This window comes from Gadus chalcogrammus, chromosome 18, assembly GCF_026213295.1.
Source record: "Gadus chalcogrammus isolate NIFS_2021 chromosome 18, NIFS_Gcha_1.0, whole genome shotgun sequence".
NCBI lineage: Eukaryota > Metazoa > Chordata > Actinopteri > Gadiformes > Gadidae > Gadus > Gadus chalcogrammus.
The window spans coordinates 12,630,359-12,658,252 of record NC_079429.1 but is presented as its reverse complement, the minus strand read 5'-3'; the positions used below and the strand labels follow the sequence as shown (position 1 = coordinate 12,658,252).

Here is a 27,894-nt window from a genome sequence, read left to right as displayed (position 1 = left end):
ACACCCATCAGCTGTTTTTGTTTTGTTGTGTGACCATCAGTGAAGTTAATAACACAGTAATGCTATATATACAGAATGAAAATGTTGAATCATTAAGGTCTTGTGAAATGATTATCATCGTTATATATTTTATATGTTGATGGTATGGCACGTTCGTGACATTTGAAAGATCTCGTCCAAACATTGTGTTCTACCTCAAGTGTGTGCGCGTGGCACTTGGTGTAAAGGGGAGAAGAGGGGTTTTGGTAAAGCGGATTTCGGGAGTGAGGGTAAGCGATCCAAACCAGAGGCCTCTCACTACTGCAGAATCAAAAGAAGAATAATCGTTGCCGATGGAGTCTCCGGAGCCAGTCTGCGAGGGAGGGCAGCCCGGGTTGATCTGCGCGTCGTTTAACCAGGACACCACGTAAGCGACCCCAGACTCGGGCCGGCGCGAGTCGGAGAACCCAGTGCCACCTGACTGTTGCATAATGATTGAACCGCACATTCCTAATGTGTGGCTCTAGTTGGGTCCTACATCGTCTAAGATTAGAGGATTCTGCTGGCCTACAAATATAATTAATATAATTGTAACCTTAGGGTCTTAGTCTAGGTTCATACCACAGCGTCTTTTTAAGGTTAAGTAAGCTGATCATCTTTAAGGTGTTCCTCGATGGCATAGCCTATAGTTGGGCATCATTGTAATATATGACTATAAGTATGACTATAACGTCATGTTGGCCTGAAAATGTATAAGGGGGTTTCTGTTGCAGAGTTAAACAATGTCCCAAAAAGTTCAAAGTTCAAAAGTGTTTTTCATGCGTTTGTAATTAGCTCATCCATTTTCTGTTTACTTTTACTACTCAGCGATCATTCAAGACACTAGGCTCTGGGCCTTTGTTATGTATAGCCCGGCCTAATGATAGTTCTGCCGGAAGGATCATCTGGCATTTCAGGAAAATGTTCTTTCCAGTTAAAGATGTGTCATACAAAAAGGAACCAGCATCCTCCTCTCAGTAAAATAAACTGTGGTCATCATCTTCCATGAATGGTGACACAAAACTCAGATTAGATGAGACCTTTATCTGATGACACCTGTTGCCCGTGTCCTACCCCAACTCTCCCTGGCTTAACGTCTACAGTGCAGCCATACATAGGCCTCAGACTGCTTGTTATCACCAAAGATGGTACAGCAGAAGTCTATAGTCACCTGATCTGACCTGCACTCCTGCTGCCTTTACTTGGGCCCTCGCTCTCATTCATTCTCTTCTTGATGGATATATATAGAAACCACCAAGCATTAGGTGGACTTCCGTGTGTGAGTGAGTGTATGTGAGTGTATTTGAGTGTGTGTTTGAGTGTGTGTGAGTGTGTGTGTGTGTGTGTGTGTGTGTGTGTGTGTGTGTGTGTGTGTGTGTGTGTGTGTGTGTGTGTGTGTGTGTGTGTGTGTGTGTGTGTGTGTGTGTGTGTGTGTGTGTGTGTGTGTGTGTGTGTGTGTGTGTGTGTGTCGCTTTCTGTCAACGGGTATTTCTCCATGGATTATTACTCAAATATGCTTTTAAACCTCCACCTTTGCCATTGATGCTTTTCCATTGATCTTTACAGGGCCATTGAGGGATAACATAGTATACATCCATGATCCGAAACCAGACGCAATCTTTTATTCTAACTCTGTTATTGTTGTTGTGTTGCATGTATCTCAGTTCTCTGTCCATGGGCACCAAGACCGGCTACAGGCTGTTTTCTATCACCTCGGTGGACAAAATGGACTCCATCCACGAGGGAGGTAAGGACAGAAGAGGCTCTACCCTCCCAATCATTTAACATTAAACTTAGAGCGGGCAACTGGAGTATAATCAATGTGTCATATGTTCAGGTTTTCCCCTTGTTGTTCTTGTGGTGGTTGTACTTGAAGTCTACAGTGACCTGCCTCCAGCAGTGTCAAGGCCCTGTTCGGGTCACATAATGTTTGTTTGGCAAACTTCCACAACTGGTGTGAGTTACAGAGAAAGCGCCTCGGGCTTCGAGAAATCAGGGCTTAGTAAGGTGATTCTTATCTGGACAAGCAGTCATTTAACCTGACCCACAGAAATATACAATGATATAACAGCCAATGAGTCATCGGTTGACATATTATGACATGTGACCTTCCTCATCTGTTTATAGAATGTTATTAAAGACAGATGTGTATGCCGGTGTTAAATTGTTTTAAGATAACATCGCTATTGTGTTCAATGAGATATTACAATCAAAAAATAATAATTTCTGGTTGCTAGCTCACAATACAAAATCACATTGCACATCCTCTTTAGCTAGCAACCAATGCCTTGCTCAACAATAATAATTATTTTGGTTTTGTTCAAAATATGTGGTCAAATTCCGCCAACACCCAATAGCGTAATGGTTTTATCCTGATAAACAACGGTTCATGAATACACAGAGTGAAGAATAGGTTACCTGTACTTGTGTCTGAATAATACAGTAAGATGAAGAATGTAATTACAGCACAAAGGATCTGGCGAGCATTCGTCTCAAGCCTCAAGGTTGAACCCGAGTCAGACCAGTTTAGTTTGGCTTTCACACGGTATACCCTGCTGATGCTGGTCCCTTTGTAGCCTAGACCGAGAAGCATAGTTGTTGGGGTCCAAACTCCTGCCATGGCACTGGCGTTACCTTTTGGTTTGACGCGCCTGATCAATGACTACGGTGTTGACCTTTGACCTGGTTCCCCAACCGGTTTCCCCCAGTGGAGTGCCCGGAGGTGTACATCGTGGAGCGCCTGTTCTCCAGCAGCCTAGTGGTGGTGGTCAGTCTGGCCACACCGCGACGCATGAACGTCTACCACTTCAAGAAGGGCACGGAGATCTGCAACTACAGCTACTCTAACAACATCCTCTCGGTCCGGCTCAACAGACAGGTGAGAATGAGACCGCCATGGACGCAACCCTCCCATGCCCCTGAGTTGTGACAGATTACGTTTTTTTTTATCATTATTAAACATTCTTAAATCCTTTACTTATCACACAAATATTGCATCATGGAAATTGTAATAAAATATATACTGATGCTGATTGTTGCTCTCTCTCTCTCTCTCTCTCTCTCTCTCTCTCTCTCTCTCTCTCTCTCTCTCTCTCTCTCTCTCTCTCTCTCTCTCTCTCTCTCTCTCTCTCTCTCTCTCTCTCTCTCTCTCTCTCTCTCTCTCTCTCTCTCTCTCTCTCTCTCTCTCTCTCTCTCTCTCTCTCTCTCTCCTGCTCAGCGTCTGGTGGTGTGTCTTGAGGAGTCCATCTACATCCACAACATCAAGGACATGAAACTGCTGAAGACCTTGCTCAACACACCCTCCAACCCCACGGGTAGAAGCTCTCACACCCACACTCAAAACGCACACGCACACACGCAAACACACACACTCCCTCACAAATACACAGTTCCAAAAAACAATACACTTACAGTAAAAGCTCCTATCCGTGCTCAGTCCTGCGCGTGACGAGAGTGAGATAGCTAGGTGAGTGAACCACCGTTAGCTTACCCTCTCTCCACCTCTCCACCCCCAGGTCTCTGTGCCCTCTCCGTTAACCACGGCAACTCCTACCTGGCCTACCCTGGCAGTGCCACCCACGGGGAGATCATCGTCTACGACGCCAACAACCTGGTAGCCACCTCTCTCCTGTCGCCTATAACACTGAACACAATGTGACCTGGGACCTCTTGGGTCCAATCCGTGCCCTGATAGTATGGTCACTTTGGAGGGGTGGATGTGTCCCTGTCTGTCCCTCAGAGCAACGTGACTATGATCCCAGCGCACGACAGTCCCCTGGCCGCCGTCACCTTCAACACATCTGGGACCAAGCTTGCAAGTGCCTCAGAGAAGGTCAGCACTGCACTCTGTCCACTCCCCTGTGTTCATCTTAACAGTTAGGCCGTCCTTTTTCTCTCTATCTCTTCGTGTTTAACTTCAAGTGGTGCAATCGCTTAGCGTGTGGTACTTATAGCAAAGTAGCCGGTGGAGAAATTCAGAAGTCTGGAGTTCGAGCCTAACCCGAAGCAACAGTCATTTACTTTATGAACAAATTCAATGAAGGAAGAACAAAGCCGATTGAAATTAACTGGCCGCTCTGCAACGTTCCTCATAGCACACCATTTAATGGTGCTGCAGGGAAGCAATTATTTGAGAACAACAAACAATGTTGCAAGTTTGAGTTTCACCTGCTACACCTGAGATTCAACAGTCAAAAGTCCTCAAGTCTATTCAGGCGTTTCATTCAGTTGAGGTTTCAGCAATTGCATTGAAAACCATCACATCCAATTTAACTTAGCCTCATCAATGCGGAGGTTGTAAGCTCGAGCCTCTCCTGGCACATCAGATGTTTCCATCATTTGATTCGCTGTTTAAGAAGACATGAACATGACTTGCTGCCTGCTCTCCGTCTATGCTTTCCCTCCCAGGGGACTGTGATCAGGGTCTTCACTGTACCTGAAGGATACAAGCTATTTGAGTTCCGTAGAGGCATGAAAAGGTGAGTGGTTGTTTATAGTAGCGCTTCCCTCACCATATGACTACACGGATTTGATGGGTTGTCTGTAGAAAAAAATTATTCAGAGCATATGGGTATATTACATGGCACATATAATTTAATATTTTAATTTTTTCAGTACGCTTATTATTTGTGTGTGTGTGTGTGCGTGTGCGTGTGTGTGTGCGTGTGTGTGCGTCAGGTATGTGAGCATCAGCTCGTTGTCCTTCAGTGCAGACGGACAGTTCCTGTGCGCCTCCAGCAACACTGAGACTGTCCACATCTTCAAACTGGAACAGCACACTCCCAAGTAACACACACACACACACACACACACACACACACACACACACACACACACACACACACACACACACACACACACACACACACACACACACACACACACACACACACACACACACACACACACACAAAGGCACGCACACACACACAGACATTTAAACACACACACCGCACAAACCCTCCCCCTGACCCACCACCGTCTCCTGCAGTCAGGAGGAAGAGTCTCCCACGTGGTCGGCCTACGTGGGCAAGATGTTCACAGCGGCCAGCACCTACCTGCCCGCCCAGGTGTCCGACATGATGCACCAGGACCGAGCCTTCGCCACCGTGCGCCTGGACATGATCGGCCTGAAGAACGTCTGCGCCATGGCCACGTAGGGACTCCTTTGTCTTCTATGTCAGGGCTATTATTTTGAGTTGTTTCTTGCTATTTCTTTACCTCCATCGTTGTTCATTTATTCATATGATTGGTGTTATTATTGGGGGTTATGAAGAGGTGCGTTGCAAAATCGGTTTAACATAGTCTAGCCTTACTTATTTAAATAAGCTTGTAAATATGATAAAATAATGTAGAATTGTCTGTATTTTTGCAGGGTAGTCCTTTTCAAATCTTGTGAAGTGTTATTCTTTTCAGTTTTGCAAGACAATCTGGTTTGATTGACAGCCATCACTGAAATGATGAAGCTATGCATGCTGTCTTTTGACGATTATTGAGGTTGCTGTCTTATCGTTGAAAGACCTCGGAAGAACATGATCAAATTGTTTCATCGACTCACAAATGTTCTGCCGGGGAAGTGCAGACCATATTGTCGTGGTTTGATCCCTGTCTGTCTTCATTCTCAGGGTCCAGAAGCTTCCCCGGCTGCTCGTGGCCTCCTCCGACGGCCATCTTTACATCTACAACGTGGACCCACAAGATGGAGGGGAGTGTGTCCTGGTCCAAAAGCACAAGTGAGTGGATGGGGCTGTTAGACGTGGAGAAATGATTGTGTTTTTTTGAGCCACACATTTTATCGAGGCAGTATGCTTTTCAGACCAGGATGCTGATGGTAGTCAATGCTAGAACAGAACCAGGGCACCGTTTTCAATGAGTATGTGTCTCTATTGAACTCTAGTTCATCCAGGCCCCAGTGGTGTAATCGGTAAGTGCACGGTTCTTAGGAAAGGTTGAGAGTTCAAACCTTGCCTGGAGCAATGTACGTTTGTGTTATGAAGCCGATACATTTCCTTCAGCGCGCTGTATTCCTCAGACTGACACGAAGATCAGAGTGACCAGAGGGCAGCCGATAGCATATCCCCTGCTTTCATAATTTAATGTGCACTCCTTAACCTTACTTTAATGAACGGGGTTCCATGAGGACGATGGATCAGAGTACAGTGACTACAGCCTGTCTAGGTTCTGTGCTTCGGTTAGCAGTACTTGTATGTGACAGACTGTGTGCTGCAGAGTGATGCCGGGTTTGTGAGTTCAAACCTCACCTGGAGTAATTTGTGTTTTCGTTTCGTACACACAATGATGTGTTTGCTCTTTGATTTTCACATTATAATTACTGTGCTCTACCTTATTGTATTTCACGCTTAAAGAGACGCAATTATTCTAATGCGTTACAACTACACGACATACAGCGTTGGCTCTGAACCCAGATGTCTAATGCCAGATGTCGTTATAAACAATTAAAAACATTTTACAAAAAATACAATAATAAAAAAGGATTGTTAGGATTTATTTGAAGAATTGATGAATGAAGTATGTTTAGCTTTTTTTTCCCAGTGGATGATTCCAAGATTCCCTGTTGTAAATTCCAGGTTGTTTGAAAGTGTTGAGGAATCTGCTGAAAAGCCGGAAGACTCCGAGCTGGAGGAAGTCCCGCCCCAACCGTCCAGCCAATCATACGCTGCCACCGTTGCGCTTTCTTCCACGCCACCGTCTTCGTCCACTCTCATGGGTAGGCTGGGGTTGTCAACCTGTAACTCTGTAATGCCTGTTTCATGGTGATGGGAGATTTACATGTGTATCACTCTTTTCATTTACGATTTACAATGAAAGACGCTCTTTGCCATCAGGTATGTTTGAACATGACAAAAACTGCAAGGTGAGGTATAATCTGTGATCCAGCAGTCTTACTGATACAGGAGAACTTCTGGGGAGGGGTGGGGGTGGTTATGGCTCAGCACCTGGGCCTAAAAAACTGAAGTGCGAAGTTAGGCCTTGTTCCCTGTTTCATTAAAGTTGTTGGCTACAAGGCTGGATCTCCTCAGTTCACGTTCTAAGTTTCAGGGACTTTCCTAGTCATTCCTTTAACAGATCCCTGTTCCTACTCTTCCACCCAGGTTACTCGGAGGACGGTGGGGTGAAGGGGGATGTGATCCCAGAACATGAGTTCGCCGAAGGACCCGTCTGCCTGGACGACGAGGATGAGTTTCCTTCCTTCAGCCCCTAGAGTGACTGACTGACTGACTGACTGACTCCAACCCCCAGACAGACCCCTAAACAATAACAATTCTGTTTGAGCCGATTTTGAAGGAAGAATGGCAGTGTGCAATACACACCCAAATATGGTGTTTCCTCTCTGGATCCATTTCTACCCTTGCTGGCCTAGGGTTCTGTGACCCCCCCCCCCCCCCCTTACACACACCTCTGTATCCGTCCTGTTTGTACAGAAAAGTCATGATACACTTTAAACAATTGATAGCATTTCATGCTGTTTGACCCTGAATCCTTTGACAACCAATCAGAGGAAAACACAAATCAGAGCTTCTGAGACATTTTCGGACTATTCCTGCCTGTGTGAGGAGTCCTACCCACATTGTTGTCACCTGAACTGATTCCCATCTGTGGGCCAGTCTAAGTCCTGTCCCACTCTGGTGTCCCCTGAATCTTTCCAAAGGCCAGTGTTTCCAAGGCTGCTACTCCAACACATTTCGACAAATTCAAATCTGTCGTTATCTCTCTAAATATATGATATATAATATATAATATATCAACACCTGAGCTGAACACGTGATGAATTATATGGGAGAACTGATGTGCGGTAAGTCACAAAATGAGCTATAAGCATATCCTCTCAAGCAGACATTTTTCCAAAATCTCAGTACAAGAATCTATCAGGATTCTGAGAGATTGTTTTCACAAATGTTCTGACCAGTTTCTCCATTACGTTAGCCGAGATTGAGGATTTTGTAGATGATACTGGTTCTGTAATGCCCCCCGGCTGCCGCTATGATGCCAGTAATGTCTTCTTCTGACAACGATACTCTGAATTTGAGTGTCTGATGGAAAGCCAATCTATTTTGTTATTAGAAGGTGCTTAATGTTATATTGGTGATGGGACCGGTTGGGCGTTGGCTGAAATACTTACAAAATCTTTCTATGAGATTTATGAGATAGTTAAAGGTCATTATATTGAATTATTTTAGCAATTAAAAGCATTTTTATTTTAAACAACCTGACATAATTAACGTTATTTTGAAGTAAGTAAGTATTACACAACACAGACTTATAGAATGAGTCGATGTTGAAGATGATTCTATTGTTTGAATAATATGTATATAAAGCATCTATCTGTATAGTAGGACTACAGCTGTAAACTGTAACCTGTTTGTCTTTCGTCTGATTGGCCAAAAGGGGGCGCTGTAGAGACGTTAATGTTTTTTGCGAGTGTACCGCTTGATATGAGCCAGACAAAATAAATCTGTCTACCCCGGTCTTGATCTTCATCAATGATGCTCCCAAACTACACGATGTGGTTAAACAGGTTTGATTTCCCATGGTTGAATGACAGTACTTATATTTAACATTTGAAAAATGTTGGCTACAACTTTTAACCTATAACTACTCAACATACATCCATGCCAGTGGCATCTGGAAAGTTCTTCATATCCTTCAAAGCAACAATCCAAAAAAAATATATAGGCGAATATATATTAGAAAAAAACAAGAATGGCTTGACATGCAAAAGCAACAAGTGATAGTGTTATTTACGTTCAACGGAAGTCCTAGAACATCTGAGCCCATTGGATATGTTCGATGCTGTGATACAGATTGATTGTATTTTTTTGTTACTGCGAAGCCTCGTTGCAGATAAACATGGGCTTTGGGCCCATGTTTATGTTACAAATCCATTTTTCCCAATCCTCTCCCTTGTTGAATCGTCGGTTCATCATGGTCTACTTTCTTGCCAAAGAGACAAACGTTGACGCACAAAGCGACAGAGAGCCTGAGGGTCATGTGCACACATTCACTTCACGTTGGGCATTATGTATAAACAACGTTGTAAGATTGTTATCATCATAGTCATCAAATGAATGAATGATGAAGCAGGTCAGTTTTCCTGATTGCACATAAAAAGAAAACCTAAAAGCAAAATGGGTAAAGATTAAGAATTTTTATTTATGAAGCAATACATTTTCAAATGTTTACATGATATTGAGCACATTAAACCCTCAATGATTGAAACTCAAACCCTGATGGGGACAAAGAGGAACGAACGTCGCACATTGATTCACCTGCAGAGAATAAAACCTCATAAAAAAAGTAATGTATCTGGGACTAAGCTTGCAAGTGCCTCAGCGAAGGTTATATATTGGCAATAATTCATTGTAGGCATGTGGAAATGTGATTATTGAAATTATTGTTTACTGTCATTGTGTACTGGTTTAAGCGTCTATCATGTCTAGCTCACATCATCCTCTGCTGCTGATCCAAACATGATGATTTGATATATTGGAAGTATGATGACTGCATTATAAGATTGGGGTGTGTTCACCTTGAAATTATAATTAAATGCTAATGCATTTATTCTTTATTGGCCTATGTTTTAACGTGCTTGGGCGACTTGCATTGGAATGAAGCGAAGTGAATCAAATAAAAAATGAGAGCCCCTTCCCGAATGTTTCTTCAATAAAGCTTGTGTCTCTTTCGGAGGTGGTTCTCCCATCAATTCTTACACTGACGCACTGATTCTTACACTTACAACAGCCGCTGCCTCCTCCTTCCATCATACTGACATGTTTATATTTGCTTACTGACTCTGGACGGAGACATTGTTTATGTGTGTTAACGATTTTACATTTTAAAAGGTTAGTCTGTTCTAATGCAATCAGTCTAAATGGCAATAATTGTAATGGAATATGTAATGTGTGTGCGTGTGTGCTTATATATATATGTGTGTGTGCGCGCGTGCGTGCGTGTGTGTATATGTGTGTTTCTTCTTTGCCTGGGTGGAGGCGGAGGCCTTTTTTGCCCTGGATTACCCCCGCCACACATACACACACACACACACACACACACACACACACACACACACACACACACACACACACACACACACACACACACACAGACATTTCCGATAAAACCGATGCTGCTGCCGTTCTTCTGTCTCTGTTGTTCCTTCAAAGATGTGAGCATTGTGTTCTGTCTGGGGCCTCTAAAGTAAGCGATGGTGGGCGCCTCCATGGAGACCGGAGGTTACCGGGGGAGAGATCTGAGGAGCTTCAGAGGCATGCCACTGAAAGAATCTCTCAGGGTACAAAATAGGCCTGCCATGAATTCACACTGAAATCCCAGTTCTCCCCATGAACACGTCTGAGCCTTATCAACGGCCTCCGCTGTCCTTCAGTCCGTGCAGACTCCCCCGACCGTACTGATTACTTTGAAGATGAAGAGAGCCAGGAGGAGCCTCCCCTAGAAGGTTTTAGCCGGGGTCTCAGCTCTGTGATCCCTCCCTGTCGAGGAGGAAAATGTCTTGTGATGTAAAAGTTAAGAAGATATTTGTACCTCACCACAAGAGATTTAAGTCGTGCCATGTGACCGCACATTGATACGTCTTTAATATTTCAAGGTGGATGTGGTGGAATGCAATATTTTTTTATTATTTCAGTCTTTTCCCCAAATGTCCTACCTGGATGCCAAAAGTAAAGAAAGGTTCCCCTGGGCTAGTTATGTACGAATTGAGCCTAACTTTAGAGACTCCTGTAACATAGAACCTCGTTCGGAGATGGCGGCCCAGACCCGCGCCGTGCAGGACCTGAGCCGCACTCTTGAGCGCCTGGAGAAGGACAGGAAGGGCCTCCAGAGGCCTGCCCGGCCCCCCACCAGTGCCAGGTCCTCCAGAGGCCACCCGGCCCCCCACCAGACCCAGGTCCTCCAGAGGCCTGCCCGGCCCCCCGCCAGAGCCAGGTCCTCCAGAGGCCTTCCCAGCCGACCCCAACAGACCCAGGGCCTTCGCCGTCTGTGGCAGAGCGACCGTAGAGTTGAGGGAGGAGAGAAGGATATCATAATTGGTTTAACCCAGATTTGTAATTTTACCAGATGAGAGTCAAATGCATAAAATCAAAGTGAAATCAAAGTGACAGAAATAAAGCCACGTTTTTTATACATTTATTACTTTTTTTTTTATCTAAAAGCCCTTAAGTGAAAAAAGGACGACCAAAAAAGGCTAGATCAAACTGTCAAACCGATTTCGAGGATACTTTTATAAATTCTTCATTTAATGTCCCAACACCACTGGGGAACAAACACACAAACCACATTACACATATTATCCAGCCCACAATAAACACTTTTCACAGAGGCTTCATCGTAGGACAAACACAGGTGTCGCTCATGATGTAAATTATGGGTTTCCTGCCTATATTGAAGCCCATGGTAAGTTCAACTTGCTGTGTTTTTTACCCGTACCCATGAGTAAAAATGGCGTCAAAAAGTCCTCAATAAACATTCCCCTCGAGTGAAATACTTCTTCTTCACCGTTATCCTTTTATTGATCAAAACGAAAACAAGCAGAATACAATCATTCTAACCAGGTGCTGATGCAATCCCATGAAGCTCACACTGGAGAGCAATGTTGAGTTAAAATTGAAATGGGCACCCCTCTGTGTCTGTAAAAGGAAAGAGGGGTCTATTTTTGTCAACTAAATGCATTAAGCAGTCCCCTTTCGTCTATATCTATCTATCTATCTATCTATCTATCTATCTATCTATCTATCTATCTATCTATCTATCTATCTATCTATCTATCTATCTATGTATATATATATATAATATATGGGTCTCGCAAACATGTATGGGTATAAGAGGAGTAATTCCCCCCCACCACCACCACCGCACAATTTCCTTTTTAACACATGTACAAAGTTCACATATAGGATGGGTGCAATGGCTTTATGACGTTATGCTCATCATTCTGAAAAAGGTTTGACAGGTTGAGTTCCCAAGCAATACAAAAGCCCTCACATTTGTGAAATCAGATATGTATTATGTGAAAAGCTCCGGGGTTATGATAGAGGATGTAAGTTGTCACATAAAAAAGCAAGGATGACAGTGAGGAATGCTTCTAAAGTAATGACATTTTGCTCTATCAAGCTGAATAACGAAGGCTGACTTGTGTAAACCTCTGTAAGCTGTTTTTGCGAAAGCCAAAAAATCAAATATGTCACGACTGGTACAATGTGGCTAATGTGCAAAAAGACAAATGTTGCAGACGAAATGTTGAGTTTAATTGTCTGTGGTTGCAACGCAAATATTTATTTTTTCATGCTTTGTTGAAAATTTGGTTGAACATTGGAAAATGTAGTAATACCAATGTTAAGTGTTAGAGCGATCTTTGAGTTGATTTATTAACTAACCAATAAATAGCCAATTAATGGATAAACCAAAAAAATACTTTTGAAAGCATATACCTAACTGATATTACTACCACATTCTGCTGACAGGCAGGCTACTGTGGCTCCAAACTTGACCTAAAAAGCTATTCATTCTGACAAATTCATTGCAAAAGCACATTATGATTTAGCTTATGAAGCGATTGAAAAAAAAAAATCGCACACAAAAAAAAAGATTGTTTTGTGGGCTTCAAATATTGACTTGGACAGATGTGAACTGTTGTTCCCCCCCTACTAGGTACCAATGTTTGCTCTGCAAGCGGGAAATTGGCCTTCCACTCTGGTCTCTGTTGGTTGTTTGCAGGGGGGGGGGGGGGGGGGGGGGTTGAAAACTGAACTGTTATAAAATATATTTGTTCCATGAAATACTTAATACAAATAAATCAAACATGGGCATACTGTGTGTGTGTGTGTGCGTGCGTGTGTGTCTTAGTCTACATGTATCTATGCTTGGCTGGTCCTAGCCTGCAGCGAGACGCATTAGTGCACTTGTGTGATCGGTTTTATGTGACCCTGTGTGCCCAGATAAGATGAACACGCTTTTTTTTTGGACCTTGTGTTGTCCGTGTGTGTGTGTGTGTGTGTGTGTGTACACGTCAGGGAGGGGAGGGAGAGAGAGCGATAGAGAGCGTGAGATTGAGCTTGAACTCTGGTGTATGGGACTATCACGATCTAACTGAGGCGGAGTGATAAAGAAATGAAAACTACAATAAAGTTCTGATGCAAAGTGAAGCCAACCTGTATATATGAACGTATATTTGTGTGGGTGTATATGTGATTTGAACATATGAATGAATATATATTCATTAATTTATGAATGATGAAGGAATGAATGAATGTGTTTGTGTGTGCGACTGTGCGTGCACATGTTTATATGTTTGTGTGTGTCTCTGTGAATGAATATATGAATGAATTCATTAATTTATGAATGATAAATCATTGAATGTATGTGTGTGTGTGTGTGTGTGTGTGTGTGTGTGTGTGTGTGTGTGTGTGTGTGTGTGTGTGTGTGTGTGTGTGTGTGTGTGTGTGTGTGTGTGTGTGTGTGCGCGTGTGCGTTCACATGTGTATATGCGTGTGTGTGCGCCCATGTGCATGTTTCCCTAGCCTCCAGCCGGCCCAGGGCAGCGGCAGGACGCGCGCTGCGGGTCGCAGCACGGCGCCGCTGATTGGTCCTGGGTGTAGTCAGCCGCGGACACCGATTGGTCGGTGGCGATGTCCCACAGTAGCTCCTCCCTGGCTTTGGTGACTTTGCCCAGCACTTCCTGGTATTCCGGGGCGCCGGCGTCCAGGGGCGTGGCCTCAGCCTGGTCGACGCCCAGGTCAAAGATCAGGGGGGGGTCATGCAGCAGCTGTGTCCCCCTCCCCCCACCACAGGCCTCGGCTGAACCTGGGCTCAGCGACAATGCGACCAACGCACAAAAGTTGAATTGTGTGACAGCAATGCATGCACGTTTTTCCGCATCCTCAGCATCCTAATTTCAGGTTCCAGCAGTCCTATCTCAAAGCAGAACCTCAGCGGGGGAGATAGCACAGGAAGGAAGGCCACCTTGCGTTACCAGCCGTTATGCCTAGTTCCTGTTTTGATAGAGAGATACCCTACTAAAAAACCCTACTAAAAAACAGTTGTGTGGCTGAATCTTTCAGGAGGGGATTTAGATGAGGGAAATTCTAGAGTGGCCAGTACACAGGCCTGTATTGATTTAAAATTGCTGTTGGTTTACAGTTGATCACTCCTGGCTGAGTGTGTGCTCGCCAATGATGCACTTACAGATTCCGCCTAAAGCGACATGATTGGTCGAAAGAAAATATGATGTGAAAGAAAGTTAAATGTTCTACCAGATTTGAGCTCGTCATCAGACTTTAGATCATTTTCTGAGGTCTGGTCGGTGAAACTATCAGCTTCCTAACTCAGTGGTCACGATAAGAACCACACAATGAAACGAGGCAAAGAAAAAGTTGTGATGGATGGTGAAGCCCACCTGTAATGTAAAAGGCTTTGTGTTTCCCGGCTCGAATGGTCTGCAGGTCCCCGAAGAGCCCGGAAGCACCACTATTAGGATGGAAGAGGAACTGCAGAGAGCGAGCGGCGGATCGTGAGTCACACAACCTGCTCGACCAGAATTTCTTATCTAAATCTGCTTAAAATATGAATACCTTTTACCTCCCTTACAGTGGTTGGCTGTGCCACTCCCATCCCACCTCGTTTTAAATTCAATCCCAAACATTCACCTCTAGATGCCCTAAGCATCTCCTATTCTATGCTATATCTATTTTTACTGCAAGACGCATTGGTTATCGGTGTCTGCTACATAACCACGAAGAAGAACAATACTCCAATTCCAAACTCAAAACACAGAGTGATGAATGTGTCCGTGTGTGTGCGTGTGTGTTTGTGTGTGCGTGTGTGTGCGTGTACCTCTCGGCCGGTCTGGTCACCATTCAGGAGGACGTCCGTGGCGTCGATGCCGTCATAGCGTCTGTCCACCGGGGGCTTCAGCCCGGCCATGGACAGCAGCGTTGGGAAGATGTCCATCCCACTGGGTAGGACATGAGGAATTAGGAATGGATTCGTATTAGATAAATGACTCATGCCTTCATATCTACCCGTTTCCTATGCAGTCCCACGCAGGCCCCCTACGCTGAGGTTATAGTAAGGTTACGGTTCCCAATGCGCTACCTGAGCAAGGCGTGGCTGCTGGTGTTGGCAGGGATCCTGCTGGGCCAGTAGGCCACCGTAGGCACCCTGTGGCCACCCTCCCAGGTGGTCTGCTTGGCGGAGCCCCCACCTGGTAATCACATCAGGTAGGCTGTACACAGGGTCACCATAACGTGATTCATGAAGATAAATTCAACAAATGGAGGGGGGAGGGATATTGTGGTGTTAGATAGTGGTAAAGGTCTTTGAGTTCCCGGTGATTTTCCTCTACTGTCTAATACAGGCCCTCTTGAGGAAGATATGGTAAACCCCTCCGGGTTTCTGACGACAGAAATCCCAAATTTACTTTGAATGGATGCGCCATCAAATCCACTGCGATATCATGTCATCTCTGTCCATCTGTTCCCTTCTGTTCCTTCAAGCCGACTGAATGGGTGGAGTCCCTGTTCCCTCCTGCTACGCAGCCAAGCGGTCAACCAGTCGACGTAGGGTCACATGACGGCGCCGGCGCCGCTGAAGCACAGCCGAGTGTGTAAGACTTACACACTGCGCAAGTCTTGGGAAGACATCTGTGTCTTCCCAAGTGTGTAAGCTGACTTTGAGGTGTGGATGAATATACTTTTTGGTCATTTAAATGACAAGATATTCCTCAGAGGTATAGTGTGTAGTGGATGCATCCCTCTGTGATATGTTATGGTGATGTTACATTTTAAGATCCTGTGGTCAGTTTAATGCCATGCATCTGGAATGATATTGTCTGCAAATGTTTTTGGATTAAAAGTGTCTGCGAAGCGACTCGTGTATTCGTTATAGTTAGCAACAGGTAGGCGATTTGGAAAGGGTAGAAATCAGCTCCCATGGTCAGATGAGGTTTGGATGGTGCTGACCGGACACCGGCAAACATACCTCGGCTGGTCTGCCACGTCCCAGTGTACGGCCCCACACTTCCTGCATACTGACACTTCTTCTCCCAGGGGCCGTTATCGCCTGCACACAGCAACACACATTGACTCTTACACAGCCTTGTTGCGCACACACACACACACACACACACACACACACACACACACACACACACACACACACACACACACACACACACACACACACACACACACACACACCTACCTACCTACCTACCTACCTACCTACCTACCTACCTACCTACCTACCTACCTACCTACCTACCTACCTACCTACCTACCTACCTACCTACCTACCTACCTACCTACCTACCTACCTACCTACCTACCTACCTACCTCACCTCACCTCACCTCACCTCACCTCACCTGTGAACCAGATGAGCGTGTTATCACGGTTGGTTTCATCCGACGCTCGCTTTAGCGCCCCAACCAGATCATCCATCTCCTGCAGGCTCGCCGCATACACGTCCCGCCCCCCATCAAGTTCATTGGTTGAGAAGGACGCCGGGGGCGGGGCTAAGGGCACATGCATGTGGGCCAATGCTACGTAGAGCAAATACGGCTGTTTCCGTTGTCTGGCAAAAAAAGGGACAGGGCAAATCCTGACAGTCACGCAGAGGTACGGAAGAGGATTAGGGCCACTCATAAAAAAAAATAAAAAATCTGACTTTATTCTCAGAATTCTGAGAAAAAAATCTGAATTCTGACTTTAATCTCAGAATTCTGAGATTAAAGTCAGAATACTGATTTTAAAGTCAGAAATACGGGTACCTGTAAGGATCAACCTCTGTGGGAGAGACACTTTGCTTTATGCAGAAGGAGGAGGAAGAAGAAGCCACTTCGTCAATGGAAGACCTAAAGGTGAGTGAAACTTGCACCAAAACAACACATGTTCCAGTTTCACTCACCTTTTGGAAGACAGAAGAGGATTAGGGCCACGCCTAAAAAAGAAAAAATAGTTTTGACTTTAATCTCAGAATTCTGAGAAAAAAGTCAGATTTTTTTTTTTTTCTTTCCTTAGGTGTGGCCCTAATCCTCTTCCGTACAGCGGAGTTTGTAAAGTTTAGTGTACATTTTCTTTGTCACAATAGAAATGTGTGCTATGCACACAATTGAAAGGAGATAGGAAGTTACCTTAGCAGCGACAGTGCTATGGAATGCAGGCAGTAGAACTACTGTTTAGGTTCACTGTGCGTGTGTGTGCGTGTATGTGTGTGTGTGTGTGTGTGTGTGTGTGTGTGTGTGTGTGTGTGTGTACGTGTGTGTGTGTGTGTGTGTGTGTGTGTGTGTGTGTGTGTGTGTTTGTGTGTGTGTGTGTGTGTGTGTGTGTGTGTGTGAGTGCACAGGTTCTACAACAAGCTCAATGCTGTCTCCCTTTCTTCAAATTCAGACCAATATTTTACAACCACACAGTAGTAATAGTAGGTAGTAGGTAAGATTCACGAGATTGACCGCCTACAAATTAAAGGTTTTTGAAATGCAAAGGAAACTACAAAAAGATGACAAATATTGCTTCTATATAGTACTGCATGTAAACAATGACGTGTTTTATCTTCTGCTCTTTTCAGGTCACTCTCTCTAAAGCTATCAAATCTTACTAAGAGAACCTTAAAAAAGAAAAGATTATATATGTGATCGTTTCTTTTTTCAGTTGCGATGTTTGGAGGAAGAAAGCGAGGGACTTCATCCCAACACGGTGTTTGTCATGTGTGCGGTTGGGTCCTGGCCTTGCCTGGCAGAGTGGATGATCCTCAGAGCTGCGTCTCTGTAGCGCAGGGTGAGAGTCCACAGGTCCAGAGGCTGTTGCACAACGGTGCAGTTCTCCAACAGCGGCAGGCCCACTCTGCAGTCAACAGCCTCATGTGATCAACAATATTTTCGAAACACAAGGCTTAGGAGGAGGAACGAGCTGTCCCTTAATGACACGGGTCTGACATTCCGGGGGGGTCCAAGCAGATAACAACTCTATCGCCCTGGTCAACAACTCCAAAGAAATAGGAGTGTTAAAATGCACTGTGATAACAGCAGCACCATTTAAGATTGAATTTATGAACGCCATAGAATGTTTAACAATTAGCGATTGGCCAATAGTTAGTTTTAATCATTAACCATTAATTAATCATTACAATTATTAATCTAACTCCATGTATGGGCTATAGGCTGCCAGCGTACCTGATGGGGCAACCAGAGATCATCTACGAGCTAGGCTGTCGAAAGCTGTATGAGATGCACATTCGCTCAATGTTTCGGATTTTGCTTGTGTTTCGGCTTTTACATGAAAAGACTTGTTGCACTTGAGGCAACGAGCAGGGTCCGCATCCACTTTAGGGAAATGTAACCACACTTCTGAATGGGATTTAGAATTAAGAACCAGAAAAGAAGGTGGTGAGAGCAGTTGGTTTCACTGGAACCAAGGCATTTGCACATTTTAACCAATTGAACCAAAGTTACACCATTTGTGTTGACCCTGTATCACATTTCTGACAAAGCGTCGAGTGTCCAGGTTTGTCTGGGGCAGCATCGCTGTGTGTGCGTGTGATGATGACGCAAAGAAGCCGCTGAAGTCCTACCTGGGCTCTCCCTGAGGGCCTGCAGAACAGGGTTGGCTGGGAGGCAGGTCAGATCCGGGAACGTCCGTACAGCCCATGTCGTTACTGTAGGGAATTCCTAAGTAGTAGTCGAACCCTGCGCCCGCCCAAAACAGAAGACACACACACAAATAAATGTGAACAAACCACATGATCTACACACGTTCCATCTGCTGCTGCTTTGTGGCGTCAACGACAAGACAAAAATATTACTTTGCCACTAGTTTTTTATTGGAGAAGCGGTTCTCCATCTTGATCTTCCCCTCTATGACACACATATTAATGATATGAAATGTCACTCATGTTCCTCTGCATGTTATTGTATGGAAGTCATGACCTCAGGCCTTTGAGAGACTGTAGATCAATATTGGGGGTGTGGTTTGCTCTCTGCCCCAGCTGGTTGGCCCCCAGGTCAACCCCCACCCTGCCATGATCAGCTAGTATGATGATGAAGCCTTTCCGTGAGTGTAGATACACACTCTGCGTTTTTGGTTGACCCACTGGTCGACACACTCTATGACACGCATATTAATGATTCGAAAGGTCCCTCAAAGGTCCCTTCCTTTGCATGATCATTTATGGAAGTCATGTGCATAGAGCAAAACAGAGTAAAGGAGGCCAATGGTCTAAAACTCAGTCAATAAGCACCAGGGATTGATAATGATTTCATTGTTTTCTCTCTTTGGTACCGCCGAAGCTAACAAAAAACCGGACATGCCCGTAGGGCGACATTTGAGAAACAGAGTTAGAGTTGGGATTGAGAGAATGACTCCCGATTTCGTGGTCAGTGTCCTCCACTGACCTCGGCTCGTCGGAGCGTAGGGCCCGCAGTGACCCAGGTGCCATTTCCCTATCATGGCCGTGTAGTAGCCGGACTCCTGCAGTAACCGTGGCAACGCCACCTCAGACAGGGGCAGGCCCGCCACCGATCGGACGGCGAAGTTGTGTGTCACGCCGTTCCGGACGCCGTAGCGAGCGGTGAGAATGGCGGCGCGGGACGGAGAGCAGGTGGACGCCGGCGAATGGAAGTCTGTCAACCTGGAGGGGACATTTTGTTTTACTGTGTTTGATTTTTTTTTCACACATTGTCATCGTAATGATGATTGTCATGGAGAGCCAATTAGTCTATCCTGTTGATGAATATACGTTGAAAACAATAAAGTTATGGCACTTAGTTTTCTTGGGCTGTATTACAATACCGATTACAACTGTCTGTTTGGCGCCACTTAATAAGTGGCTTTAGATGAAAAAGTGCCCACTCAACGATTACATGTAAATGAGATATAAACTGAACTGAGTTCCATGAAGGGTATTCAAATGTGAGGGCTGAGTGGGGGAAGTGTACCATACCATACCTGAGGCCTTGGAGAGCCAGTAGATCTATATTTGGGGTGTTGTTTGCTCTCTGCCCTGGCTGGTTGGCCCCCAGGTCACCCCAGCCTATATCATCAGCCAGTATGATGATGAAGTTGGGCCTTTCCGAGGGTGTAGATACATATGCTGTGTTTTGGTTGGCTTTGTGCAGCAGTATTCCAGAGACTAGGACCCCAGTGAGGAGAAGAGTTACACCCACCATCATTTTGGATCGATTTGGCCAGTGTCCTCATTTACTGTAAACATATGTTAGGACAGGTTAGCTTGCTAAAAACATGCTGTGTAATACATATCTTTATTCTGTGCTTCTCAGGCAGTACTAAGAATTTACAACGCACATTTAAAAGGCAAGTCAATAGTCACTCTCTCACCTCGCTCTTTCTCTCTCTAAAAAAAAGGCCATGCCAATATGTCTCCCTCAATTGTTTTCAATTAAATTCAAAAAAGTTGTATATGCATGAAAAACAAATGTTAACGTTGCAAAAGCAGGTCAAAGTATAAAACGTTATGTTCAAAATATATTTGCATAAATATTTGAATATTAAATACTGAAAATATAAATATTAAAATGTGCTTAAAAAATTCCAATGCATCCTAGAAACAGATACACTAAAGATACACTGTACACTGTAGAGGAGGTGTGCAATTAGGCAATTATTTTGAAGAGAAAGAACTCTCCCTCAAAAAAAGACGTCAATAGTCTCTCTCTCGGACGCGCACCAGTTTAATTGGGTGATGGTTGAGCCTGTTCACAGAATTCCGTTTTCAATTATGGTCGCGTGTTGTTGTTATTGACCTTCTTGTTTGGTTAGTGCCAAAGAAAAATTTCAGCACAAATTTCAATCTCTCTCTCTTGCGTCCAAGTCTCTCTCCCCCCCCCCCCCCCCCCCCTCTCTCTCTCTCTCTTACGTCCAAGTCTCTCCCCCCCACCCCCCCTCTCTCTCTCTCTCTCGGCTAAGTGCGCGCACACGCGCACACGCACACACACACACACACACACACACCTAAATCAATAGTCTTTCTGTCTGTCTGTCTGTCTGTCTCTCTCTCTCTCGCTCTCTCTCTCTCTCTCTCTCTCTCTCGGCTAAGTCAATGTCTATCTCTCTCTCATTCAAACCCGGCACAAGGATCTATAGTAACCCGATCGCTCACAAGTCGCGCCTACTACAACTAATACCAAGACGCAGAAGGTAGTGTAGACCGAGGACCATGTAGGCATTACGTGCAACTTAGCCTAGCCTACTAACCTCGCCTCAGAGCGGGATTTACAGCGGCTTGGCGAGGAGCGATCCCGGCAACTGTGTCTCAACCGGTGAGCTATGTCAACCATAATCGCGTCACAGATGGCTCTAATTGTCTGTGGCTCAAACTTCGGGTCGGTGGGACTTAATGACAGAATCAAAAGTAGTAATTTGTGTAATTATTGGTTTATTAAAGTGGATTCATTCAGACAAACCGATGAAGTCGTAGTCAAGCCACATGGTGGACATCGAAGGCTTCACACAATGCAGTCTCCTTATGATGTAAAGCAGACGGAACTGCCGTAAACCAAACATAGATTAAGTATGTATGGCCGACGTTAACTTTATGTGAAGGGTATTTAACTTCTACACTGAAACTTCAGGTTCTTTCATATCAATGGATATTCTTATTTAAATACCAGGGCAGATTATAGTCACCACCCATTTGGAAATACTCTCTAAATCCCTTGTAGATGGTGTGGTAGCCCTAACGTCGCCTATATTTCCTCCTACAATTTGGTCCAGAACAATGGTCTGCTTAGTCAGATGATCTGTTCAGTGTTGGTGTACTTTAGTCTCCCCTTTATATAACTATATGATCTGGTTCTTTGATCATTGTATGATAGTCTTTTTTTCATCCTTTCTGTCAATTTTATGTTTGAAGAAGTTCTATATAAATATAATCTTACCAGACTTTACTGGCTTCAGTGATTATTGGCCAGGCCAGTCATCTGTCAGAAGGGGTTTAGGGGCCTCCCGAAATGTCCATCGGCCAGCAGTGGTCATCGCAAGAGGACTGCTGAGTGCTGATAAGCTTTTAAGATTTTGAAAAACCAAACGTTTTCAGACCTAGAGACCGGGTCAAGGGGCTAAAACATTGGGGCCAGAATGTGACTGTCCTTCCTCTTTTGTCTGCCTCTGTATTATAACTATACATTTCAACATGATCTCTCCGTGAGCTCCTACTCGAAATAAGATCCACGTGTAATATGTTTGCATCTGACTGAACTTTAAATATGATAAAATTAAATATTATTACATATTATCATATTTATTATGCCCCGAGACTGCCCACGGTCAATTTAGAAAATAAGACTATCAGGGAAAGTAAACTGAGCAAGAAATGTATTTGCAAAGATGTTTTGTAGAAAAACAATCGCATACGCTGAAGCATGGCTAATGGCTAACAAGAGGTTGGATCTGAGGAGTGGTTTCGCTGTAGTCTTGATATCAAGTAAATCCTGATGGTAATCTCTTTTCTTCGGTAATCCGCAGGCATGGAATTTAATCATGCCACTAACCAAGGTAGGGATTCGACAGTGAGAATAATAAAAACGTAATAACTAACAATTACAATGGCGAAAGAAATTAGACTACGTAAACAGTAGCATCTAACTAGTTAGGCTATAGTTTTGCAAATACCGGTACCTAAACTATAATGTCCGTGTCTGCATCTGGTTAGTATACTTTGTGTTAAATGCCACGCTGACGTGTAAAGAGACTTGCACTGAAAATGGACTTCTTGTCCTCCAGTGAGTTGTTGTTGCCTCCGTCAACTCCGGAAGTGTGGCGGGATCAATGTTACCGTGAATTATAAATTATTATTTTACCGTAAGTATTGCAACATAGGAGCAGTTCAAATTTAAAAGTGCCAACCTCTGGTGCGCCCTTCGTCAATTTCCAAACGGTGGTTAATCACTGTGCTACAGCGTTATGTTTGGTTGACAAGATGTTTTTTAGAATCAGGTTGCACCGGGACACAAAACTGAAAAAGCTTTAGATTCTTGTAATTACATGTGCAGGTAATAGCCTTCGGGAAAACAGTTTAAAGGGTGCATTCTGGATCAAACCGCCTCTTTAAAAACCTGTTTCTAATTTACCTTTTGAGAAGTTGTGCACTATTAAAGTTAGCCATGAATATTACTAATCCAAAGCGTGTTTGTTTTTTGTTTTTCTGACGAGGAAAAAATTGACACGTTCAGTGACACACACACCGACTCTGTTCTAAACGAAATCCACCTTTATGCTCTCTTTAGCTCAGCCTCTGCCATGGCTGTCCATGGGCTCAGAGGATGCCTCCTCTTCCGCCCCAACGAGTACCAGGAGATCCCAGACGGTGGCTGGGGCTGGCTGGTGGCCGTGGCCTTCTTCCTGGTCGAGATGTTCACCTACGGCACCATCAAGAGCTTCGGCATCTTCCTCCAGGACCTGGTGAAGCAGTTTGGGGAGAGCAACAGCAAGGTCTCCTGGGTCCTCTCCATCTGTGTCTTCATCATGACTTTCATGGGTGAGTGTGAAAGATGTCAGAGGTCATCAGTGAACGCCGTTGGTCAGAGAGTGGCTTTGAGAAAGAAAAGTATGGCTGGTTACCTTGTGAAAGTGACAAACAGCTCTCCTGCTAATGAAAGGATGGAAACACACCGCAGTGAACCATACTCAAAGGCAACTGTTACTCAAAGACAAGACATTCAATGCAATCACACTATACATTTTCTTGGTGGGGAAATAGTTGAGTGTTTTCCTGTTTACATTTAGGCAACATTCATTCATTTGGCAGACTCTTTAAGTATGAATGAGAGCAATCCAAGGAAGCTAATGCGTTACAGAGGCTTTCTGGCCTCTCTGCTGTAGGTAGTAAGCAAACCCGACCCCCTTCAACTCGTCCACAGCCCCTCTCGCGTCGGTGCTGTCCAACCGCTTCGGCTTCCAGCCGGTTGTTATGCTGGGAGGGGTCCTCATCTCCCTGGGAACCATCGCCACTGCCTTCACCACCTCCATCTTTCAGATGTACATCACTATGGGAATGGTTGCAGGTACGGCTCGGCAAAAAGGTTGAGGTTCCTCTCCTCATTCTACATTTCCCTGAAGCGGTTTCCATGTTATCACCGGTTGTTTTATGCCTGGGTTTAAAACTTGTAAGTCTTTGTCCTTGTCTCTACAGGCCTGGGCTACTGTCTGACCTTCCTGCCCACGGTGACTATCTTATCCCAGTACTTTGACCGCCGACGCTCCCTGGTCACGGCACTGGCTTCCACCGGGGAGTCCGTCGCCATGTTCGCCCTGGCCCCCGGTGAGTGCACTGAGGGGACCCCGAGGGGGGCGACGAGACGTGTGGGGTACAATGCACCACATGTCCACATGTGGAGCCTTGTAGACGACTCGATTGGGAATGTCATCACAATGGGGAGATGAGTCGATCGCGTTTTCCTGCATTTCTTTTAATGCATTAAAAAAAGTAAATTTTCTGGTTTAGACATTCTGATTATGTTTTTCTCTGGCATCTGTCTCTTTTCTGTCTGTAGAACAATCTGTATCTAGCAGTCTATCTCCCCTTTCTATCATTATTATTGTTCTGCTTTATAATGATCAAACAGTTCCTGTGTTTGACTTAGTTAGAGGGCCGCTTTAAGGACACATGTCCTCTGCTCCCCCTCCCGGCAGCCTTCTCTGCGTTGCGGGATCACATGGGCTGGCGCCACACCATGGTGGTGATCGGAGCGCTGCAGGGCATCATCATCCTGTGCGGGGCTCTGCTCCGGCCCATCGTGATCCAGCCCGCCCGGCAGGAAGAGAAGGTGGCGCTGAGCCGAGACGAGTCTCCCGCCACAGAGTGGAACCCCTCCCTGACGAAGGCCCGGCACGACGGGGACACGAAGCCGACCCACGGAGACTCGCTCAGCTCCGACGACTCTGGCGTGTCGTCGGAGGAGGGGCCTGAGGGCCGGATGATGAAGGACACGTGCGAGAAAAAAGCGACGGGAGTCTGGGAGAGCGACGCGAGGCGATCAGCCGGCGGCGACGAGGAGGAGAAACTAGGGACGGACGACGAGGTGAAGCGGGAGGACGGAGGCGAGCCGGCAGTCGTCTCCCGGCCCAAGGCGAAGCTCCTCGACTTCTCCATCCTGCGCGAGGGCAGCTTCATCTGCTACTCCCTCTTCGGGCTGTGCGCCACGCTGGGCTTCTTCGCGCCGCCCCTCTACATCATCGAGCTGAGCGTGAGTCGCGGCGTTGAGCGCGAGCGCGCCTCCTGCATGCTGTCCATCATGGCCGTGGCCGAGGTGGTCGGCCGCCTCTCGGCCGGGTGGCTGCTGTCCCGGCCGTGGGTCAGGAGGCAGAAGCTCATGGTGCTGCTGGGCTGTGTGGTCGGCATGACGCTGGTGCTGCTGGCCTTCGCGCTGGTGAGGGAGTTCTACGGCCTGGCCGTGTGCTGCTCCGGGTTCGGCTTCTTCATGGGCTGCATATCGTGCAGCCACATCCCCATGTTGGCCGAGGACGACGTGGTGGGCATCCAGAGGATGGCGTCGGCGGCCGGGGTCTACGTCTTCATCCAGAGCTTCGCCGGGCTGGCCGGCCCGCCGCTGGGAGGTAGGGCCGACGGGATGTCCTTATTTGGTCGGACGGATCTCATATGTGTTAATTCGCCCGATGGCAGAAGAAACTGACAACTAAGTGATTACTGCCAGTGATATTTTCACTACATTTAACTATTATAAGAGAATTCTGCTGATTTTTAACCCCATTGTTGGTTTCCTGAGGGTCACCCCATGTTGAGGGAAGCTAAAAACCAGACGAAAATTGATCAGACCAAGCCAGAGATATGCACTGGCTGCCGGCGCTGCGGAATAGCTATAACGCTAACCTATGGGGGCAAGGCCTTTATCCGCTTTCGGGGCTCCTAACACATTCAGAAAACCATTCCAAGACCTATGTAACACGAGTTGGTTCCTTACGAGACATCCCCGCGCTCGTTTAACTCAAATAGTGTGGCGAAACAGTATTACCCTGTTGACATATCCAGGAGGCCTATACTAGCCGATAGCCGGTGGCTGTGCATCTGCACTCATCTGGTGCTGTCTCGCAAGGTACCAACTTGTGTCTGTTTTTTAGTTTCCCTCAACATGGGGTGACCCTCAGGGAAAGAATAATGGGGTTAAAAATCGCCTGGGGACTCCTTTAACAATTAGCAGATGGTTTTATCAGAATTGTCTTATTGCAGTGTATTCAGATGCAGGTTATTCGATAGCAGGTAGGGTGGATTGGGAAGACTACAGGTAGGCTGCGGACAGTGTAGAGATTAAACAGCTTTCAGATGGGTTAGCCTAAATCTATCCCACCTGTATATCGCCGTAAACAGCTTTGGATCAAAGCGTCTGCTTAAGGAAATAAAAAGATTGTTTATTAATCACGTGACCCATCCTAGGTTTCTTCGTGGATAAGACGCAGAACTACGGCTCTGCGTTCTACTCGTGTGCCGCGGGCATGGGACTGGGCGCCCTCTTTCTGGGCCTGGTGCGCCCTGCCAAGAGGTGGTCCCCCTGCATGAAGCGCTCGGACCACCCCGAGGGCGAAGCTCAACCGGCCGAACGTCAGGATGTCACGGAGCGTAGGACAAAACCTTCAGACGAAGGAGGGGCCACTTTGAGAGGCCATGAAGAGATAGTGGTTGATTTGGTCCAGGACCAGCGAGAAGGAGCTGAGAGAAATGGTAAAACAGAGGCCGGTTATGTTTGAGATAAGAAACAACCGCAGTCTTAAAGCGAGGTTCTCTCCATCTCTCTCTATTTTCAAACTCACTGTACTCAATAAAAGCACAAAACATTCCATTTATTTATTAAAAACATCGACCAACAGCAATGGATAAAAGACAGAAATATACATGACATTGATAATGTGCCTTATGAAAGATGTATTTGCCTATCTTTTATATGTTGGATGTAAAAATCCACAATGTTACACAATCAGGACATGGGTGAGTACTGCTGCAAGCCAAAATATTTTCTGTTAGTCGGATGATGACTATATGACTGGGACATATTCATTCTTCACAAACACATATGACTATAGTGTTTAAAGGACAATAACTGTGGGTGATTAAACCACTGCAATGACTTCACAATACCAATCTAATTTGTCAAAATTACATTTTATACTAATTCTGCAGAAGAGCAATCAGCGTGTGACTCTGCCACGTATTAAAACAATGGCATAACAGCATTTTATATATGTAACCATTGTTGGAGTGAAGCCAGGAGAGACCGAAGGTTTGATCATCCAGACAGGTATTGTGTCTTCAGTCGTCAAAAGTGGCTGGGTTGTGGTACAGAGAAACCAAATCTGTTGGGGCAGATACCTGATCTGTTCTTTGCAATTTGCTGAAAATCAATTACTTACCGCTGAAGGATCTTGCTGTAAGAATAAGGAACCGTCTAAAAAACAGGATGGGATAATTATTTTTTGTCAAATAAGCATGACATGTAGCGAACTACAGTAGTACAATACACTTAATTCAGGCACTACAAAGTATTTAAGAACCTTGAAATAAAACGTATTTTATGTAAAAATGTTTTTAATGTATAGTTCCTTTGTATTGTTTCACATGTCATTTATCACAACCAAATGAATAAAATAGTATTTCTTTATACATTCTCGTATTTTTATTTGTCGAATCAATGACTTTCAGTAACCCAATTTATATTCTGTAGAATTCGATTAAATAAATGTAGTTGGTTGGAACAGGCATAGTGGATCATGGCAGTCTAAGAGTCTGGGCAAAGGCAAGACCATGTAATTGCAAGTTCTCCTTCCTTATAAACTGCACAACCAACTGTATTGATCAAGTCTGAAGGTTGGACTGTGGAGCCAAT

General features: G+C 45.2%; 3 protein-coding genes across 3 annotated transcripts; 2 read left to right on the top strand and 1 right to left on the bottom strand.

The window, feature by feature from the left end:
* Window positions 1-3: 3 nt before the first annotated feature.
* On the top strand, window positions 4-9,821 carry LOC130371588 (WD repeat domain phosphoinositide-interacting protein 1-like). The gene is made up of 12 exons (XM_056577414.1): window positions 4-406; window positions 1,683-1,765; window positions 2,727-2,896; window positions 3,236-3,332; window positions 3,534-3,631; window positions 3,758-3,850; window positions 4,426-4,496; window positions 4,696-4,803; window positions 5,009-5,173; window positions 5,643-5,750; window positions 6,606-6,745; window positions 7,131-9,821. The coding sequence occupies exons 1-12, from the start codon at window positions 333-335 to the stop codon at window positions 7,238-7,240; spliced, it is 1,317 nt and encodes a 438-aa protein (XP_056433389.1). The 5' UTR covers window positions 4-332; the 3' UTR covers window positions 7,241-9,821.
* Window positions 9,822-13,315: 3,494 nt separating this feature from the next.
* On the bottom strand, window positions 13,316-22,825 carry LOC130371179 (arylsulfatase G-like). The gene is made up of 11 exons (XM_056576854.1): window positions 21,940-22,825; window positions 19,991-20,245; window positions 19,438-19,673; window positions 18,618-18,732; window positions 17,780-17,890; window positions 16,414-16,622; window positions 16,030-16,110; window positions 15,145-15,253; window positions 14,884-15,004; window positions 14,447-14,537; window positions 13,316-13,854 (listed from the first exon to the last, which is right to left on the bottom strand). The coding sequence occupies exons 2-11, from the start codon at window positions 20,212-20,214 to the stop codon at window positions 13,568-13,570; spliced, it is 1,584 nt and encodes a 527-aa protein (XP_056432829.1). The 5' UTR covers window positions 20,215-20,245; window positions 21,940-22,825; the 3' UTR covers window positions 13,316-13,567.
* Window positions 21,078-27,676, top strand: LOC130371177 (monocarboxylate transporter 7-like). Its single transcript, XM_056576853.1, has 6 exons — window positions 21,078-21,321; window positions 23,287-23,537; window positions 23,920-24,063; window positions 24,192-24,320; window positions 24,692-25,615; window positions 26,451-27,676. The coding sequence occupies exons 2-6, from the start codon at window positions 23,300-23,302 to the stop codon at window positions 26,759-26,761; spliced, it is 1,746 nt and encodes a 581-aa protein (XP_056432828.1). The 5' UTR covers window positions 21,078-21,321; window positions 23,287-23,299; the 3' UTR covers window positions 26,762-27,676.
* The last annotated feature ends 218 nt before the right edge of the window (window positions 27,677-27,894 follow it).

Bases quoted from the DNA above. Each gene is read 5' to 3' on its own strand.
- LOC130371588 (XM_056577414.1), top strand. From the start codon at position 333: ATGGAGTCTCCGGAGCCAGTCTGCGAGGGAGGGCAGCCCGGGTTGATC. The intron at 1,766-2,726 runs GTAAGGACAGAA...GGTTTCCCCCAG, and splicing joins GGACTCCATCCACGAGGGAG to TGGAGTGCCCGGAGGTGTAC. The intron at 4,804-5,008 runs GTAACACACACA...CGTCTCCTGCAG, and splicing joins CTGGAACAGCACACTCCCAA to TCAGGAGGAAGAGTCTCCCA.
- LOC130371179 (XM_056576854.1), bottom strand. From the start codon at position 20,214: ATGATGGTGGGTGTAACTCTTCTCCTCACTGGGGTCCTAGTCTCTGGA. The intron at 16,111-16,413 runs GTGAGGTGAGGT...TGCTGTGTGCAG, and splicing joins CACGCTCATCTGGTTCACAG to GCGATAACGGCCCCTGGGAG. The intron at 15,254-16,029 runs GTATGTTTGCCG...TGTGATTACCAG, and splicing joins GACGTGGCAGACCAGCCGAG to GTGGGGGCTCCGCCAAGCAG.
- LOC130371177 (XM_056576853.1), top strand. From the start codon at position 23,300: ATGGCTGTCCATGGGCTCAGAGGATGCCTCCTCTTCCGCCCCAACGAG. The intron at 23,538-23,919 runs GTGAGTGTGAAA...ACTCGTCCACAG, and splicing joins CTTCATCATGACTTTCATGG to CCCCTCTCGCGTCGGTGCTG. The intron at 24,064-24,191 runs GTACGGCTCGGC...TTGTCTCTACAG, and splicing joins CACTATGGGAATGGTTGCAG to GCCTGGGCTACTGTCTGACC.